Source organism: Orbicella franksi, chromosome 15 (genome assembly GCF_964199315.1).
Source record: "Orbicella franksi chromosome 15, jaOrbFran1.1, whole genome shotgun sequence".
NCBI classification, from domain to species: Eukaryota; Metazoa; Cnidaria; class Anthozoa; order Scleractinia; family Merulinidae; genus Orbicella; species Orbicella franksi.
The window spans coordinates 19,775,347-19,795,066 of record NC_138159.1 but is presented as its reverse complement, the minus strand read 5'-3'; the positions used below and the strand labels follow the sequence as shown (position 1 = coordinate 19,795,066).

General features: G+C 38.7%; 1 protein-coding gene, 1 long non-coding RNA gene and 1 pseudogene across 3 annotated transcripts in view; 1 reads left to right on the top strand and 2 right to left on the bottom strand.

The window, feature by feature from the left end:
* Nucleotides 1–61: 61 nt before the first annotated feature.
* LOC145469580 (vesicle transport protein USE1-like) lies at nt 62–5,456 on the bottom strand. Its single transcript, XM_081453334.1, has 7 exons — nt 5,267–5,456; nt 3,757–3,806; nt 3,397–3,475; nt 2,571–2,748; nt 1,872–1,905; nt 1,601–1,766; nt 62–792 (listed from the first exon to the last, which is right to left on the bottom strand). The coding sequence occupies exons 1-7, from the start codon at nt 5,402–5,404 to the stop codon at nt 613–615; spliced, it is 825 nt and encodes a 274-aa protein (XP_081309460.1). The 5' UTR covers nt 5,405–5,456; the 3' UTR covers nt 62–612.
* A 781-nt stretch (nt 5,457–6,237) lies between these two features.
* LOC145469585 (uncharacterized) lies at nt 6,238–7,068 on the top strand. The gene is made up of 2 exons (XR_014042342.1): nt 6,238–6,343; nt 6,463–7,068. It is a non-coding gene; the product is annotated as an uncharacterized LOC145469585 (long non-coding RNA).
* An 808-nt stretch (nt 7,069–7,876) lies between these two features.
* LOC145469570 (uncharacterized) overlaps nt 7,877–19,720 on the bottom strand; it is a 12,432-nt pseudogene continuing 588 nt past the window's right edge. Inside the window, exons 3-17 of the transcript XR_014042339.1 lie at nt 19,663–19,681; nt 18,610–18,632; nt 18,021–18,143; nt 17,018–17,636; nt 16,347–16,576; nt 15,880–15,994; nt 15,675–15,741; nt 15,130–15,448; nt 14,104–14,218; nt 13,853–13,909; nt 13,134–13,267; nt 12,358–12,479; nt 11,420–11,752; nt 9,827–10,758; nt 7,877–9,231 (exon numbers count right to left, since the gene is read on the bottom strand). The product of XR_014042339.1 is annotated as an uncharacterized LOC145469570 (transcript). The remainder of the gene's footprint in view (nt 9,232–9,826; nt 10,759–11,419; nt 11,753–12,357; nt 12,480–13,133; nt 13,268–13,852; nt 13,910–14,103; nt 14,219–15,129; nt 15,449–15,674; nt 15,742–15,879; nt 15,995–16,346; nt 16,577–17,017; nt 17,637–18,020; nt 18,144–18,609; nt 18,633–19,662; nt 19,682–19,720) is intronic.

The following is a 19,720-nucleotide window of genomic DNA, read 5'->3' as shown; positions in this document are numbered from 1 at the left end:
TTGTGTGTTTCGATGTTTTAATGGGTTATGGACGACCTGAAATGTAAGACTTTTGTCCTCACCTTAGGGTACGTTCCATTCAATGGAAAATCCTGGGTTTGAATTTCTTTCCAGTGCTGAATCAAACAGCATTTTCTGGTTCCTCCAGAAAAGACGACAACCTTGGGAGGTATACTGAAATTCTTAATGGGAAACTCTCTTCCATTTGACTTCCTACCAGAATTTCTGGAACTTTCAGTTGATTAGCTTGCCTTTTGGAAATTCAACAATTTCCAGTCTGTACCATTTCTCTCCATATGCAAAGCAACACCTCCACATTCTATCCCCATTTTTGCATGCTCTTGGTCTTCACTCTTGATATATTATCTAATTGTCCGCTCTCGCTCGTTGCCCCATTGCATAAATTATAAATTCATGTGTCTGTCCGCTTAGTGACAATGAAAATTAGACAATAAGCATTCAAGAATTTCTGCAGTTATCGTAAAATACAGTTTAAGGAGATTTCTCATTGTCAATAGCATTTTCACTTTTATTGTCAACATTGTGTTGTCAACTCAATCTAGTAATAAAATATTACATATTTAAAATATAATTGTTTACCACTATATATTTTTATTTCTTTGGGAAAAGCCGTATAAATATTATCATCCACATAAATACGATGCAAACTGTTATCAACATTATCCAGATCCACAAAGAACATGGCCTCTGTGTTAACTCCTCAAGTCTTTCTGATTCTCGTTTAAGTTTTTCAAAATTGGAATCTGCAAGCTTTGTTGAATGTTCCAGTGTCTAAAGAAAAGAAAAGAAAATTATTATGTTATTCAAAAACCTTTGAAATCCTTCACACCTGGCTTGCTTGAGTATTAATTTATTTTTCTCTGTTTTAATAAGGTGCACTTGAAGAGAACGGCTCAAACTAACAATATTAATAACTTAACAAAAAATATATAATTATATAAAACAAAAACATTAAACAATGGAAATCACGACCGTCACAGTGTTTGAATATATCTGATCTTAATTAGCATACTATTAGATTTTTACCATTTTATTTCTTGGTATTTTTCTATTTTCCTATTTTTCTGGCCCCACTCTCTATGTGGAGAAGTAGAACTGATGATAATTTTGCTTAGTTTTAGTTCCAATTGAGAAGATAATATCAAACACTCAAGACCGCATTCAGGGGAGGTGCAGGTGGTGCACATCCCCACCCCTGAGGTGACATAGATATATCCACTTTTCAAATTTCTTTACCTCATCAGTCAGTTACACCATTCCTTAGTGGTGCACCCCCTCCTAAGAAAAATCCTGGATCCACCCCTGACATTAATTTGACCACATTTCCAAACACCTTGAAGTTCATTAATAATACACCGCTTCATGTCATATTTTTCAACTTTCTTCCCAGGGTTTAGAAATATGGTCAAACACAGTCTTTTATGTATGGTATATTACTGCAAAAGCAAGTGCAAGAGGCTGATGATAAACAAAGACCTCCTTATACTCAGTGTTAGCTTTTACTTTTAGTTCTCTCAGTTCCACTCTTCCCACCCATTGCAGACCTATGCAAGGTCTCATTGAACAAAACACATCTCACCTTGTTATCTTCTTTAATAATATTACTGGCCACAACTGATGAGTGTTTCAAGTTCTGTGCCATTTTGATCATTTCTTCGGCAATGTTTTCCTGCATGTTTTGGTGATATTGCAGCACAGTGTCTATACTTTCATCTTTTGTGTCTCCCTTCTTGTCTCCTGACAATCTGTTATTGAGACATGAGAGTATGAATAAAGTAAAGTCAGACCAGCAGCAAGTTTTCAGATCAAAATTCTCTTTGTATGAAATGAAAAAAGAAGGTGAACATTACCCGTTCCGCAGGCCTTGAGAATCTTTTGTGTTGTCTAAAATAAAGAGAGGAAAATTCCCAAGTTACAAAATAATTGATTATCGAATAGAACAATAAAAAAATATCATAAATTTAGTTGTTCACTTTGCGGGGATTAAAAGAAGAAGATTACTAGGTCTGGGGTTAATATTCCAGATATTAACTGGGCATTCAGCAAAGCCTAAGAAAAAGAACCAAAATGAAATTCTTTCCTGTCCAGTCTGACATGAATCTCACGTGTTGGTTCTCGCCTTGCTCCAAGGGTTTTTTATTTATTTCACTTCACCTACCTAAAATACTTATATTAAAATATTTCTGGGTTCTCTGGGTTTCCACCCTCCACAAAACCCAACACTCCAAATTTATTCCAATTCAACCAGGATAGAGGACCCATGTGCAAACCAGCTATTAAAGGCTGATGTAGCTTCCTCCCTGAATATAATGTTAAGAAGTTTTTTTTTTAAGTCAATACAATCATATGGTTTACATAATCATTTGTGTTATGTTCATCTCGAGAGTTTCGGAAATAAAATTAATAATCTCAAGTTGCATTCCCTCTATTTGTGTCAAACATTTTTTATTAATGAGTAAAATTAATGTTTTATTTTATGTACTTTCAAGATAATAAGGCCTAGTCCATAGAAGACATTTAATGTAGAAAGGTAAGGGTAATATTCTCACCATTTCCCAGCAGTTCATTTCTCATTTCTTTGTGTATCTGTGATTTTGCCCTAATATGTAATTCTTGTCCTTTACTTGCTTGCCGCCCTTTGTCTGCTGTTTGCACAGCTTGGCTAGGCGGCTGACTCAATGGACGTACCAGTTGTTGACTGGCAAGCAGCTTGTCTGTTGGAGTTTTCTATCAAAAAGGCAGGATTAGTAAATGACTTAAGTCTTCTGGGTTCTAAACGAAAAGTTGCTTACAGCTTAGCATGGACAGGGCTCTGCTCTGTAAGCACCCAGGGGCCTTTGGGCAAAAGGGAAAACTTACTTTTTCCATTAGCTTAAGTGCCAGGCACCCAGGATTTCATGATTAGGAACCTTTGGGCTCCTCATAATTTTTATGAGAACACAGCCTTGATGGGTGAACAGATACATGTATTTCTGGTGTCATGCAGCTCTATAGAGAGCTATCAAATTTATAAAGCCTCTCTGATTGACTATTACTTGTTTGTTTGTTTGTTTTGTTTTGTTTTTTATTTTTTGCATGCAAGTAGCAGCTATTTAGGACACTACATAGATTTCTAAGGAATTATAATTATTATCATTGTTCTGTCAAATGTCAGCTCTCTCCTGGACAGTGAGAATGGATTGTGTAAATAAATACATATGCTTGCTCAGTTTATTTGTATCTAGCTAAATTGGAGATCTCCGTTTTCTTTTGTCATTTTGGAAATTAGAAGTACAGTGCGGTATTGTTTATTTCATCATTCTGTCATAATAATAGTACACATATATCTTTCTTTACCATCCTCTGACCTGGCTGAAGCTTGAACAAAGGTCTTACCATTTTCTGTGTTTCAATGAGACCTTTCAGGAACTCAACTTTCTTGTTATATTCGTTCATTGTATCTGGACTGGGTTTGCTGTGAAATGAGTATAATGAAATTATTCAAATAAATTGTAACAGGAAATCTTTCTAAATATAACAGAAAAACCTCATTACAATATGTTATATTGGGCACTGATATTGCATTTTTAAAAACATCTAAATTATATTCTTTTATGATAAATTATTGGTAAACTGATCCATATTGGTATACTGATACCATTGATGAAAATATTTTGAGAGTTTCCCTTTTTGCAAAGTGAAAACATTAATTTTTATCTCCTCTTTCTGGCCTTTTAACATTAAATTTGTGCTTACCTGTTCGACTTTTTAAGTTCAGTAACTTGCCTCTGAAGGGTTGATACATACTACAGGAGAAAAGCATAGAGCCTATAAAATCTTAGTCTGAATTTCAGCCACCTCCTCCGCTCGCTGAGTCACTCGGGGAGAGAGACGTCTGAAAGCACTGGGTGATAATGCTGTCCGGTGATGTCAAGAGTCAAATGTGGTAATTTACGCAATTTTATTTCAGGCCTTCATTACAGTGGTTATCAGTCACACACGGCCTTCAGCGCAAAAGCGTCTAGACAAAACTAAAGTTTTGGTGGACGTCAGTCATCTCCGCCTCCTTACCGACTGTATGCAAACTTTACAAAAAAAAGTCTTAAACCTTACAGCGGTCCACCCGTAAAAATTATCATTTTACTTTCAGTATGCTCGGCTGGCTTGCTAAATGCACTGGCATTAAATATTCCTTGAAATTTGTAACAAAATGGGTGGATCGGGTTTCTCAATGGCCATTTGCATGCATGAATGACCTGAGATCAAGCAAATCTACACGCAAACTAAATGCGTATTTGTCTTGGGGCTACGGACTGAGTGCAGATTTGCTGATTTCGGGGTCATTCATGCATGCAAATGGTTGTTGAAAAACCCAACAAACGTCTTCATTTAAAGATTTCAAGGAATGTTTAATGCCAATGTATTTAGTGAGCTAGCTGTAGATACCAAAACTAAAATGATAATTTTTACGAGTGGACTGCTACAAGGTGGAGGCAGAGGAGGCAGCTGAAATTCAGGCTAATGAAATCTATAGGTAACTGAATACCATACACTGGCACTTAAAAGCCCCACTGAGTATAAGCCCATCTACCTGTAAACCAAAAATTCCATGTTATAAGCCACCACCAGCCCCCACCCCCCAGATATAAGACCCCTCTAGCTTTCCTTCTTTTCAATTCATTTTATTATGCTGTTTTAAAGCTTAATTTAATTAACAGTAACATAATGAAAAACCTATTTTGATCAACATGTGTAGCTATAGCTCATTTTGCAATGTTTTTTTTTTTTCAATCCAGTCAAAAGCACCTTGGATATAAGCCCCTCTGCTTAATCATAAGCCCATCTAAAAACCCTCACAAAGTTGTATAAGTCCTGGGCTTATAAGCAGCAGTTTGCAGTAACTGGGTAACTTAGTAACTGCATGCAACCATGTTGTAAATTCTACAATGTTCGTCATAATTTGAGTGATCGATTCACCTACAGTTTAGCTTGTCTTAGCCAACAAGTTACTATCACTACACCTTTCAATTTTATTTAAAAACTCTACATTTCACGTAAGATTACTCTTTAATGAGTGATTCTCTATTTTGATAAACTATCTCAAACCTATGTACGCAAAATATTTTAAGCTTATGTGACTGGCTGTAGATATTTTAAAAACCTTTCACTAAAAGATTTTAAAAATATTTAGTATTTTACAGCCTGTCATGTCAGAGGTCGGCAAGATTTCAGTGGAATGGGATAATATATCACCAATACTACCTACTTTTTCTAATCTCCAATTGACATTTTCCTTGTTGTCCTGAATTTCCTCGGCCATGGCTTCACAACGTTCTAAAAGTCGTCGAAAATTTATTTCCAGCTTAGAGGCCGCCATGTTGGAATCATCGACAAGAAGTGTCATGTATGCCCATTTCTAAAGTACCGTGCAACGGCAAGGCCTGGGCCAATCGAGAGACACAGAACTCTTTTTAATCATTTTTCTTTTTAATTAAAAAAATTAGTCTCTGCAATAATATTTATATATCTTCCTTTCCAATCAATCGTAAAACTGCTCTCAGGCTAAAAATAGACGAATCTTTGCGGTCGTCACTCCTTGTTCGAAAAGAAAGATACTTAAATTACCCCCAACCCTAGCCTGCGAACGCAGACGTATTTCCGGCTGTCACTTGGTTCCGCCGAAAAATAAAGTCTGCGAGCCCGAGCCAGAAAACGATTTCTGTGACGTAGGAATTCTAAGCCAATCACAGTTTAGCTCAAATAACCCCAGAACTACTGCGCGAGGTATTCTCTGCGAGGAGCACTCGAGTTTCATTCTATCATGGAATCTGATTGGCCAAGGAGAAACAAAAGTCATTTCGTCACAGAAATCGTTTCCTGGCTCGGGTTCGCAGGCGTTATTTTTCGACGGAACCAAGTGACAGCCGGAAATACGTCTGCGTTGGCAGGCTACCCCAACCCACACCCCAGGGGTGTCCATGATCTCACCTGTCTGGGCAGGCGCAGGCACGCATCTCTTGTTTATTTTTATCATATGGCAATTTGATTGGCTGTTGGCACTCTGGACGTGATATTTTGCATGTCCATGTCGTCATCATATCGCAATTTGATTGGCTGTTGACACCCATGGCGTGACTCGAAAGTGTGCATTACGAAATTATCTAGAAAGCACGGAGAAAGCGATAGTGGCGACAAACAAGAAGCTACGGTGCTTCGTTTTCATGGAACCCTTGCCCTCGGATTGGTTAGCATTCGCTGTCACCGCCAACAAGCTTTTCAAACTGTGATTTTCATAACTGAAGTTAAACTCAAGAGCTTTTCACCTAATTTTTGAGAATTCAAGGTAAGTTTTGCGTGCGACCTCTCATTAGCGCACTCGATCGTGCATCTACCCTTGTGTCGTTTTCTTATCTGAGCGGTTTGTTCTCAGCCGTACACTCACTCTTATATTATATCTTATAGGTATCAAGGATGTCTTCCGTTCCCATAAGTTCAGCTTTTGTAAGGAGGCAGATAAATCCCGTAAAACCAGAGACGAAAACAGAAACCACAAACGAAAACAAGCAAGCTATTGTGCAACAAAGACAGCCATTCTTCAATTCATTCTTTACAAGCTACAAAGATTGGAGAGAAGTCGGAAAAGACGTTAGGACTTGAGCACTGGAGGTCCTTCTCAATGCCATCAACCTGGGATTGCACATCGCACTAAATCCTTTTTGAGGATTTCTCATTGACGACTAATTACAATCGATCACGCCAAGCTGCACGCGCGGTACATCAGGAATTGTTGAGATGTCAGTAGAGGGAGCATGAATAATTTGGTTATTACCTAACTGCCTCAAACGATACATTCAAGTGTTACAGACGTTTGCATGGCAAAATATCTCAAAGAAGCCATCAATACCTTGTCTAGACTAAGTAACATAAAAGTACAAATACTCCTAATTGTTCCTGTTCGCATTGATTGCAAATGTTTGATCGACAGAAGGAAAGTCTTGTGCTACTCTACAAAAGGAATGTATAGATCTATATTATAAGAATTTTATCAATAAAATTTACGTTTCCTAGTTTGTGTACTTTCAGAACAAATTATTCATTGACGGTCGGTCTTTCACCCGGAGGGGGGGGGAGAAGGGGGCTCCCAGATGAATAGATCGGGGATGCTCGACGGAAAATTTGAATTAAACCCCTTAAGGAGATGACAGAATAGGCTTCATTACCTCCCACTGTTCAGTACTGGAGCCCGGACTGGAAGACCGGACACGAGAGAATGGCGGAAATTGAGCCTAAAGCAAAAACAGAAATGAGAGCGTTTTTTCATTATCATCACTTCGATTGCATCCTAAAAGATACCTTGACAACCAAAAGTGGCGTTTCATCCTGAACATTCTAATTGAGACCAAAATACTTTATTTACAAACCTGTAAGCGAGACTACGAGCATCCCCGACCTTTTCATATGGGAGTTCCCCCACCCGGGACTTTTCCAAAGATCGAAAGGGGGCCAGAATTTGTTAGAAGCTGGTGACTTAGACTTCGAGTAGTCCCTCTTTCGTTTAGTCCGTCGTGCGTGACGCGAAAGAAAACCGCGAGAAAAAAATGGCCGCGCGAAATCCTGGAGGCGAGGAGCGCTCCTGGCCCCCAGGATTTCGCGCGGCCATTTTTTTCTCGCGAATTTCTTTCGCGTCACGCACGACGGACTAAGCGAAAGAGGGACTACTCGTAGTCTACTGGTGACTAGCCTTGATTGTCAGTTGTTTCTTGTCCCCTACACCAAATCCCGAGATTTTTATAGCTCCAGAGAAAAAGAAGTTACATACTGAGAAATGAGTGTAGGTAATCAGGGCAGAAATAGAAGAAAACCAGATTAACGACTAAATAGTCCCAAACATGCCTTTATTTACACCTTCACTACGGTCAGTGTAGTTGATACGAAGTTTATTATTAGCTTACAGTGTTCAATCTTCAATGGTTTATGCTATGTAATTTTACTACATTTATATTTTATATTTGAGACAAAAAGTCGCACAGTAAAATGGAAACACTCCACACAGTAGCGGGAACAGTGACATGCAAATGATTAAAACAAACTTGACAGGTTCGAGACAGGGATTTCACTGACTATTGGTCAAAATCGAAATTAAAATGTCAACCTTGAGCTAGTGAGTAAAGAATGGGCCTAACACAGCATAATTGTATCAACATCACCTGTCAATGATCACACCCAAGTAACTCAAAAACTTGTCCTCTGGCACAGACGTTAAAACCTGAATGTAGAAACATTTTACCTGACATTTAGACTTTCATTTAAAAGATCATTGAAAAAGAGCACAGGTTTGGACTAACCCAAGGCAAAAATAAGGTACTGAACAATCAAGGATATACTTCATGAACATCTTATACACATAGTAATTGACTGTATCAGATAGCCAGCTTGCTTTCTGAGCTTGTAAAAAAATTCAGTCTTTCAATTCTTTTTAATTGGTTTTGCAAAACAAGTTTAGCAAGCATGTTCAGAGCACTTGTGCAACCGGCAAAAAGACAAACAGAAATAAAAATATTGATTCAGATACAATATTGTTCTGACATGTGAAAGGTTGATTACGTTGAGTACCCAAGAGACATGTTAGCCAGTTGTAATCACTGTGTGATCCATGTCATACAACGACCGTCACACAAATGTCTGAGCCAGAATCTATAAACCCTCAATCAAAACTTTTCCCACTTTTTACCGGTCAGTGTTTTACCCTGAACAAATGTCTCTATATCCTGAAAGACTCAAAAAATCAAACTCCCTGTCATTAAATTGATTATAAGAAAAAAACGAAAAAAACTTTGCAATTCCCTTATTGAAATTTCCAACAAAATTAGAATTCCTGTTGTTTTTAGACTTTTCCCCAATTTGTTATATTTTCTAGCTATTCCTTAACATTGAGTGCAAAAAACCCTGAAATAATGAACTTCTTCCACAAAAATTTCATGAACTAGAATTTCGACTGAAAGAAAAAAAAAGTAATTCCTTGGTAAAGACAGACTAATGCCTTCGAGTGGACCACTCGTTGTCAGTGAAAGACAGAAGCTCGTTGACAACAAGAGCCACGTTGTTGTTGTGCTTCTTCAGCAGCTCCTCATTGAGCTTGCGATCACAAAAGCCCATCTCCATCAAGCATTCTTGACAGGTGGTAGGAGAGCGGCCAGGAGGCCAAGCTACTGGGTGCACTTCAGGAGCATCCTGTGGAAAGAGGGGTGAAAATACTATTAATTTGACAGGTACCCACAAATGAAGCTTTTAGGCTAACAACACGAGTTGTAACACAAATATAATCAAATGCTTATACATTATTTCGCAGCATTTTAGCAACAATTTAATTTCGTGATATTTGAATGGTTCACTCAATTTTTGCAAATTTGGAGAATTTGTTTCACATTCCCTTTATTGCTCTTTAATATATAAGCCACGTTTTTCACAACATTAAATTTTTGCATTTGAATTTCCGTCACAGAGTAGCACGTTCCTAAAATTGTGTGACATAAAATAGTGTGACCAAATAGCACATGAATAGCATGACCATAGTGGAATAGTGTGACAAAGTAGAATCTCAGAATAGTGCAGTATACTTGCCCTAAAAAAGCATGACCAAGTAGCTCTTAAATTAATGTTTAGCTCCAAGAAACAGTAAGACCTAATAGCTAAGTGGTGTAACCAGCTAGCCCTTATAAAGTGATAAAGTGCGACACTCAAGCTCCATAACCCATACTGTTTGCTTAGATTCAAGCAGCTGACAGACATTCCAAACTTTGGTGCTCATCAAAGCAATTGGGCTTACCCTTATGGGTGTGTCATCTGCTCCAGGTGACGGGTTCACTGAAATCTCACATCCTTGCTCAGGATTGTACGTGGCTGTGGTTTGTGACTTGCAGTTGGATCCTCCGTTGAACAAATTCTCCACAGTGGTCATAACGGCTCTACCTGCACTAGCAGCGGCATCTATTGCAGTGGACAATACATCAGACACAACATTGGCTGCAAAATCACTGCTGCTGCTGTTATGTCGGGCACGTTGGACAACAAGGACTTCGCTTGCAGGAACGGTTGTCGGAACTGTGACTACAAGTGTTGAAGGTTCTGGCTGCAGTGCAACAGGGACTGGCTCATCGAGGCCAGATAATGGTTGGGTTGCAATAGGTTGTGAGCTCACTTCTGGTACAGCTGGCTCATTGTGGTTTCTGTTGTGATCATCGTCGTCATCACTACCATCATCATCATGACTGTCATCATGCAATGGTTCTGGAGCAGGCAGGGGTTCAACAGTAATTGGCAGATAAGGTTCAGCGGGGATCATCTCTGTAGGCGAGGCTTCCATTTTTATGGGGGTCTCCAGCACTGGTTGCGGAATCAGTGGCTCAGAGAGCAGTGGGATTGTCTCATTAGCCAAATCAAAGATATTATTTTCTTCCTCTGCAGTAACCCTTGATGTCATCTCCAATGTTGTTTCAATGCTGCTGACACTCCTTTGTTCAATGAAAGAGGCACTACCAGAACTCTTGATCTCGGTTTGAAGGGTAGCCTGATTGCTGTCACTGAATAAGAAAGGCCCTTGTTGACTCTCTGTCAGTTGCTTGTACTCTGTAATGCTGACAGTCACAGGAGATGGGTCTGCAGTCAGGGGGGCATCTGGATCAAAGCAGGGAGGGACTGGTACCACCATAAACTCATCTGACATATCGCTGGAGATGCTTTCAACATCACTTACAGCATCTGTGAATTTTAAAAAACATACATTAATAATAAAGCCCTAAGTTGGTGTATTCATTAACAGATTAACAAGGGCTCAATAGGGTGTCACAAGCTTCTAGGGTTTCCTCAGAAGCGTTACATGCCAAGTAGAGAGTATGTCTCATCTATAGCCATTTACCATTTTGTTAGTTGTCGCTATCTGATGACACCACTGTCAGTACTTTAATTATTGAGCTCAAAATTGGACAGCATGCTCTGTGATGTAACTATTTTTACATGGTTGTCACATTCTGCTACAGATTGCTGAACCTGTCTTAAAACACTACATGACCCCTAAAGTTAGCTCATTAAAGCCAGCTACACCCAGCTTTTTGCATTTGAATAATAATTAGTAGCACACAAGCAGGTCTACATGTACATATGTCTGGGCCTGAACACAAGCTTCCACTTAAGTCCTAGCCAGCTCATTGTTCCAACTGCATTGCTTGTGCCTTGTGCCAACTGCAAGCCCTTCATTCCCCCCCCCCCCCCCCCCGACCAAATCCCTCCTTTGGAAATCCAATATCTCCCCTTGGGGTTGATATGGATATATTTTCTGGAACCTCATATTATCATAATAATAATAATAATAATAATACAATAATAATAAGTAAGCATATTAAATAGTATTATCAATCAGTACCTTCTGTGGCGCACTCCACAAGCTCTTCTATCTGAGCTCTTTCACTTATCTCCGAATCAAGGACACACCCTGCAGCATCCCACTCCAGCTCCGCAGGCTGAGCAGCCTGACTTGCCATCAGCACTGACTGTAATGGCATCCTGATCTTCTCAAACTCTGCTGTATCTTCAGAGCTGAGGTACGCATCCGATCCTGAAGCTTCGTCTGGTTCCTCAGCCACCAACCCCTGGGGAACTATGTCTTCCACAAGTTTCCTGACAGGGGAGGTGGTGTGTTCAGGGAATGCACTGTTGACTAGGGTGGTATTGTCATGGCTGAGATATTGTGCTGGTCCTTGTAAAAGAAGAAGAAAAAGAAACATCACCCATAAGATCTTGTGTTTGATCTTGGTGGATAGCACACTGTATTAAGGGTAGCATTAATTTTTCTGGGCAATATTCTATCGTGACCAAGCAGGGCCTTATTTCAATCTTGCTTTTCATCAATCTTTTTGAGTTGCATGTAACTCCTTACTAACAGTTCAAAGCTCTGTGCAATGACAACCATAATCATAAGCAACAGTGCACATTTTGCAGGAGAAATTAAGGATAAAAAAAAGTTACATTTTGTAACAGTATTCTCATTGGGGTAAGTGACCGAACACTGAGCAAAGATGGAATCAACCAAGTAAATGTTTACTTTCCTTCTTAACATAAAAAAAAATGGGATTATTACTAATGACAGGAACAATTAAATACTTCTTTTCCTGAAGCAGCATTTAATATATTCAATAGTCAATCTGGCCCCAGTTGTTCGAAGGCTGGATAACGCTATCCACCGGATAAATCACTTTCCAGTGGATAAGTGTAACCACACTATCCACTGGGTAGCAATGTATCCAGTGGATAGCGTTATCCAGTCTTCGAACAACTGGGACCTGATGGATTTTAAGACTCTACCTGTCTCTGTGGACGTGTTCTGCATCAATGGAGCTTCATGTTCCACATTCTCTCCATCAACCACAATCTGGCACCAGAACAAAGGACCAAATGGAATACTGTGGTGACATAGCTGCCATTTACTACAACAGAACAAATATTTCTGATAAATTTCAATCATCAAATAATGAAATGTTTCAGGGGGTTGTTGGGTTTCCCCAGTTTGCAAGAAAGTAACGAAAAGACAGTGAAGATGGATTGTGCAGGTGTTAAGTTGGACAGGAAGATTCTAGAAAGAAATAAAATGGATCACAATGCAGCTGGTAGGAAAGCCAAGGTAAAGGTAAAGTCTGCACATGAGTCAAGTGGCCCATCAGGCCAGATTTGGTTTCTGTACAATGAGGCAACTAGAGGTATTACTACTTCCCCCTGGATGGGATGCTTGTCCATTGCAGGGTTACCCCCAGCATTAAATTCACCGGTACCCATATGTACACCTGGGTGGAGAGGTGTACTTGTTAGAGAACAATCTATAACAAGTTGGAAGATCCCAAAGAATAGAAATGGAGGAGACAAAGTCTCACTAACAGGTGAAAGAGTTAAAGGTACACAAAGCAGCTCTCCACTGACAGAGGTCACAAAACCCTGCTAAAACTCAAGCGCTCAAAGGTTCTCAAGTTATATTCATGTGTGAACAACGTACAATATCATATGGAAAGGTGAAAACTTTGCCCAAATTAGAACTGACAATAGCACGTGTTACCTTGATTGTGATGACACATGTAAACATAACATACCTTTCATAGTGGCCAGGGATAGCTGGTGCAATGAAGGGTACTGCAAGTTCACCTTGCTCATCTGGTTTGAGCAGTGGCACCTCCATTTTGTTCTCTCCTGAAGCCACTAAGATATTACCCTCTACACACTGCAACTGAAGTGAGAAAAACAAAAGATTTTGTAAAACATTCTGGAATAGTCTTTTAAGACTGCAAGAAGTTAATGCCATTTTCAAGCAACAGGTTGTTCCAGAAAATATCCATAACCCTCCATTGGAAGCTTTTTAGTTGGAACCCCCAGCCCCCCCCCCCCCCCCCCTGGAAATTCCAGTTTAACTTCATACTTTCCTATTAAATGTTAGGCTTTTGAAACCCTCCTCCCCCTTGGAATCTCTGTTGACCTTCCTTAGGGTGGGTATGGATATTTTCTGGAACTGCACAATTTAAATTTTTGCAGAACACATGTTGTTCAGGTACTACATGCAAAATGATCGAGTTTGTAAAAACTGAAGTCAAGTACATGTATTCCTGTGGCATAATAATTATTTGGCATTAATTTTAAACATGAATGCTGGGACTCAAAGATTTCAGGAGATGGCATTCATTTTGTGTATAAAACCACACACACACACACACACACACACACACACAAAATATATATATATATATATATATATATATATATATATATATATATATATATATATATATATATATATATATATATATATAATATTTACCACAGTCTTTGCATTCCACTTGCGTCCTTTGTTTTTGACCACCCAGCGCTTCAAAAACTGAAAATTAAACAAATTTACCAAAAGTAGTTTGATTAATGGATTAACACAAATTTTCAGTCCCTCATTCTCCCATAGTTTTTTCCCCCAACATTATCAATCCATTCTAAATACTAAACTCTCTAATAAGACATTCTCTACCAAGCCTTTTATGTTTTGGTTAAGTCTAGAGGAGTTTCTCTGTTGTCCCTTACCTTCTCTCCTCCCTTCAACACTGTTCCATCAGGAATGCTAGCATCTGCTACGAACTCAGCATTCAGACAATTTTGCAACCTCTCAAGGGTGGTCGCAGAATCCCTCTCTTGGCGCCTGTTTATTAGAAATAAACGTGTTATATTTAACACATTCAATAACCCTGAATACATGTATGTTCAACAACTGCAAATTAACTTGCAACAGTAAGTGTCCTGACAAGTCTATGCGGTCCACTGAGCTGTACAACCTTGGTCAGCCACAAGTCTCCCACAGCCAAGGACCAGAAGTGGAACTCGTGGTCAGGCTGGCCAGTACATTCTACCCTGCACTTGCTCGGTGAGCAAGTAGAAAGGTTTTTGGGGGTTAAATTTGAGACAATTCAACCAACAGATTGAAGTACAAACTAAATATTAACCAAGGGTGAGGTCGTTACAGAAAAATCTCAAACCGAGACCTTACCCTATTGCTTGGTCAGTAAGGCAAGGCCAAGGTTTGAGATTTCCCACAAATACCAAATGTTCCAGGTTAACAATTTTTTTTATATATCATATGGCTTTTTGCTTTGTATTTTTGCAGTCCATAATCAAACTGTGGGCATTACGGGAGAATAATGCCCTAGAATTAGCCAATCAGAGCGCACACTATATTGACCTTAAACACAAGCCACAAAATCAAATCAGTAACAAATCAAATCATTGTCAGTAGTTTTAATTGTAATCTTTATTATTAAGTGTTCAGGCTAATGAGAAACATTTTTCAGGCTGGTGAAAATGACTTTCAGGTTTGCTCAAAACTGATTTTCACCGCACCCCGGTGTCTGAAAGGTTACAGGTCTAACTCCAATTGAGCAAACACAATTTTTTTTTCCTTTTCTTACTAAGTAATTACTTTTTGACTTTAGAGCATAAAATTAATGAAGAAGCTCTCTACATTTCATTTGCTAAATATGTTACATATTTCAAAAACTAATTAAAAGACAAGTTACATTGAAGGTATTTTAATTCCTGAAAGTCCAAAACACTTACAGTTGTCTCAGTTCCATCCTGGTCTTCCTTCTCATCTCTCTCTTTCCTTTTCTTCTTTCTTGGCTGCCTTTGCTAACTTCTTTTCCTTCTTCTTTTCCTTTTTGTCTTCTTTCTCTCTTTTTTCTCTTCTTTCCTGTCATTCTTGTTCTCTTCTTTTAGCGCCATTCTGTACACAAACTTCTTCAACATTGGCACCATCTCTCCATTCTTTCGCCCAATTCCAGGCACATGGTGTCGCAGTTTAGCAAAGAAGTGACTGGGATCATGAATTCCTTCCTTTCCCTCACAATCCTCACAGAGATCATAATCTGTGCAGAAACTGCAGATAAACGAGAAAACCATAAATCCACTGACCAGTTACACAAAGATCCAACTCTGTAGCCACTTATGTATTATGACAAGTCTCTACTCTTCAAGTTATCCCCCTGTCAGGTCCTGCTTCCTTAGCTGTCTCATGTGATATGAGAAGAAGTGAAGAGGTTGGGGTTGTTTTTCTTTTGGTCAAATCTCTTTAGCTAACTTAAAATAAAATGTGTATTCCTTACCAGCATTTGTATCGAATTCCAGCAATAGCGTGGCTACACCCAGCACAGACTATACCTTTATGAACAACTGAGAACAACAGAAACAATCCAATTAGAATACATTGCAAAAAATTACGAATGAGATGCGGAACTCGCCACATCTGGGAGAGTTGACATGGGTCTGTGGAATTTGGAACCAAAAAGTTCAGCACGAGGCACAGACTACCTTTAGAATTGGCTGATTTTCCAGGCATTTGTACAGGTGAAGAGCTTGCTGATGAATCACTCAAATGGAGTCCTTGAAGATTCTTCATTGTTTCTTGCACTATGCGAGGCAGAGTCTGTGAATCAATAGCAAAACAAAAACCATTTGACACGAAACATGTAGAAACTTGATGTCCAGTTAAGTCTACCTTGAGCAGTTTATGCACATTAGGAAGCTTTTCTATAACTAATGAGAAACACTTCTGAATAAATGGCTATCCAGTTAATAAGTGTTAACAAAACAAACAACACCATCCGCTGGATAGTGATTTTTCCAATGGATAGAAATATCCACCTTTTGCACAAACCAGGCCAGGTACTTTGACAAGAGACCACTAAACAGACTGGGTGACTGTTTGATACAGGTTTATATTAATTACACAGGCGGGCTTGACTTTATTTAATTTCATAGGTGTCTATACACTGTACCTCTTGCACCACACGATGGACTGTTTCTACTACTGTAGCATGATTGACATTGCCAACGTTAGATGTTTCACCACTGGCACTGTCAGAACTGTTTGGAGGGAGTGGATTGCCATTCAAGCTTCCTACTTCTCCTGGTTCTGTTGGGCCTTCTTCCGTAGGGACAACAGTTTGATTAGGAGAGGAAAGCAGTGGCTCATTCTCTATGTTCAACACAGCGGCCATCACATTGCCTGATGGTAAAATACAAACAATAAAGGGTACAAATGTTAACAACTTCTTTTGATAAACAATAAGTAACACAATATTAGTCAACCTCAACCTTCTTGAGGTTTGCGAGGAATTTTTTGGCATACCCAGATTATTAATTTTGCTGCATGACAGGTTTAGACTTGAGGGCCAAGTTATAGGTCAAAGCATATTCAAACTAATTGTTATTTAAAATTTCAGTTTTATAGCATTTTCAGTGAGGTTTTTTGTTTGTATTTGCAGTCCTCCAGTTTTGATGCCAATTGTAACATGTAACCTAAACCTCCGTAAAACAAGAAAATAGCAAATGAGCAACTCTAAATTCTGCTTTACATAGTGTTCATTACTATTTAAGCAGCCTGGCCTGGGCTACTTAGACAAAAATATTAAAAGAAAACAATTATTAAAAAGTTCCTAGTCGTCACCTTGCTGGCTAACAAAAACATACGAATCTTCCTCCAATCCAGGGAGTTCCTGTACATCACCTGGCTCCTTGACCTGCGACACTTCCAGAGAACGTAGCTTGTCATTCACAAGCTTCTCATTGATGGCTTGCAGCTCAACAGCAAGACTCTCAGCCAGCTGGTGATAACAACCTTTGCCCTTACGTCCTTTGGGAACCTTTCTGGGTTTCGCTGGTGGCGGAGGTCTCTGGGGTGCAGGCTTAGGGGGTGGCTGCATCAGTTCGACCAAAGGGATGTATTGCTCCCTTGGCAGAGACTCATCAGGGATCTTCTCAGAGGGAGGTTGCCCTGTCGGTAAGGGATTCTGCATTTGCAATCCTGCCATGCTCTCATCGGCGGCCTCAGCTCCCTCACCACTACTTCGTGCTTCATTCTCTTTTGGAGGCAATTTGCCGCTATCTGTGGTCTTGCGTGGGTCATCATTAAAACCAGAACATATTGGAACATCTTCAGAAGTTGAAGCTGCTACAATCTCACTTTCCATTGGTTTGGTGTCATCCATTTTAGCTGTTTTAATGCCACTGTTTGGTTCAGATTGAGGAGGGGGATTAAACAAAAATTTTCGTTTTGGGGCTTGAGGCTATAAAGAGAGAAAAGGTGGTTAAGTCTATTCAATATTATATAAGTCTAGTTCGTTACTTAATTGATCTCTACCACTTTCTGCTACCTTCATGTGTAACACTGTTTGTATAAGGCTGTATGCACACTCAAGGTGGTTCTATCTTGCAAGTCTCTTGAAGAAACCCTCAAGCACAACCAGTTGGAAAAACGCTTTAACTAAGTAATTTCTATGGTACAAATGTCTAATTTTGATCTCACATTGAACAAAAAGAAATTACCCTTAAGTGAGTAGTCTTTTTATTCTCCCACCTAGATATTATAAAAGAAATGTGTATATTTCACTGAATGAGGTGAAACTGTGTATGTTGATTTTGATAATCACTCAAACTACAAGTATACTTACAACAGGGGTGGTGTCTGTCACACTTTGTTCCAGTAAATCCTTGAAACTTTCAATTTTTGCAGCAGAGGTTTGATCAGAGGGAGTATCGACAACCAGTCTTAACAGGCCTGTTTTCTGAGTGACCTGTATGCAAAAGAAGAGGATGTTCTTCAGCAAAACCTGACTAGAGCCCAAGTTCAGCAAGCTAAATTTTATGTTAATTTAATTTTAATGTTTATGATAATGAAGTAATTAAGAAATACATCATGCATGAATCTTCTTTATCATGTTTGCCACCCACGAAGAAAACAAAAAATCTCAGATTTTTCCCTGACTTTTTGCTAACCAAGAACATAGACTACAAATTAATGAACAAAATTCAATCAATGATAAGCTACCAATTTACTTGGACCGTAAGAGACATGTCCTTGCTATAAAGCAAAACTACATGTTCATCTGAAACCCGACACGACAATTTATGCTGTCCACAACCACAGTAATGTTATAAAGAGTACAACTTGTGAACACAAATAAAATCCAATCAACAGTGCAGACAATGAAAAGTTATGAACACTCATTATGCCACTGTTACAATGTTTTTAAAGCTTACCTTCAAAGCTTCTTCTAGTTCACCTACAATGAAAATCAATAAATAAAATATTGAATTTCTTACTGATTTTACGCAACTTTCTAAAATACTAGACTGATGTCCCCATTTCTAAAAGTAACAACAGCCTATTCCCATTTCAGAACATTCAATTCTCTCAGCTTAATACGAATCTCCTGGAAACAGACCTAATACCCTAGACTCTGGGATAAGTTAACAAATCTCCTAGATACCACAATAATGCTTAAAGTATGCGATTTATACGCATTTTAGCTGACTTTTGGAGCTGACTAGGGACATGTAAGTTGAATTTTTTTTTACTTAAATTAGCAGAGGTTTGTGTTTTGGTCTGTCAGTTTCTTTACAATCTCCTAGTTCATGTACTTGTTTATCTTGGCATCTCTGTGGTTTATATCTCTCGTATAAATATAACAGTCGCCTTATTGGACAAAAGCTCTGAAAGGGAGATGGTTCATACCAACATTGTATACTAACCAAGCTAAAAGGGGAATGGAAAGCGTACCTATAATGATTAGCACACATTTCTGTTCTCTTTCCAGAGTCAGTATTTGCCCAGAGTTGCTTAGCCAGATAAAAACTGATTGCTTCAGTCCAATCGCTTATGCATGACTTTAATTCTATGAATATTTTTCATTATGACACTAGAGATACTCCTTTGTTGAATCATATACGGGATTAAGCTAAAAATGAACAGGCAATGGTTAAAAATAACAAGCTGTTTTGTATGTATGTTTTCCAATATTACATCAGTGGCACAGGCAACAAACACGAGAGTAGATTTGAAATTTTTAAAAAAAGAAAATATCAAGAGAATGAAAACAGAACCATACGTTGGAATAAGGCCAAACGACTTGAAATTTTAGTAAACAAGGGGAGATACAGTAGTCCGAATTAAAAATGAAAGTTTAGCAATTTAATATATATGAACAGTAATAAGACTTGCTCGGAGTCGTAAGTGTTGTAATTAGGCTTATATGTTATTTAATAATACAATCAGAAGGCATTTGAGGGAACAGTGCGATCTTTTCTACTCACCATGCGTTCCCAATGTAACCTACGAGGACAAAAAAGAATACTGACATCAAAAACATTG

Bases quoted from the DNA above. Each gene is read 5' to 3' on its own strand.
- LOC145469580 (XM_081453334.1), bottom strand. From the start codon at position 5,404: ATGACACTTCTTGTCGATGATTCCAACATGGCGGCCTCTAAGCTGGAA. The intron at 3,807-5,266 runs GTAGGTAGTATT...TTTCTCCTGTAG, and splicing joins TCAATTGGAGATTAGAAAAA to TATGTATCAACCCTTCAGAG. The intron at 1,767-1,871 runs GTAATGTTCACC...TCTCAATAACAG, and splicing joins TCTCAAGGCCTGCGGAACGG to ATTGTCAGGAGACAAGAAGG.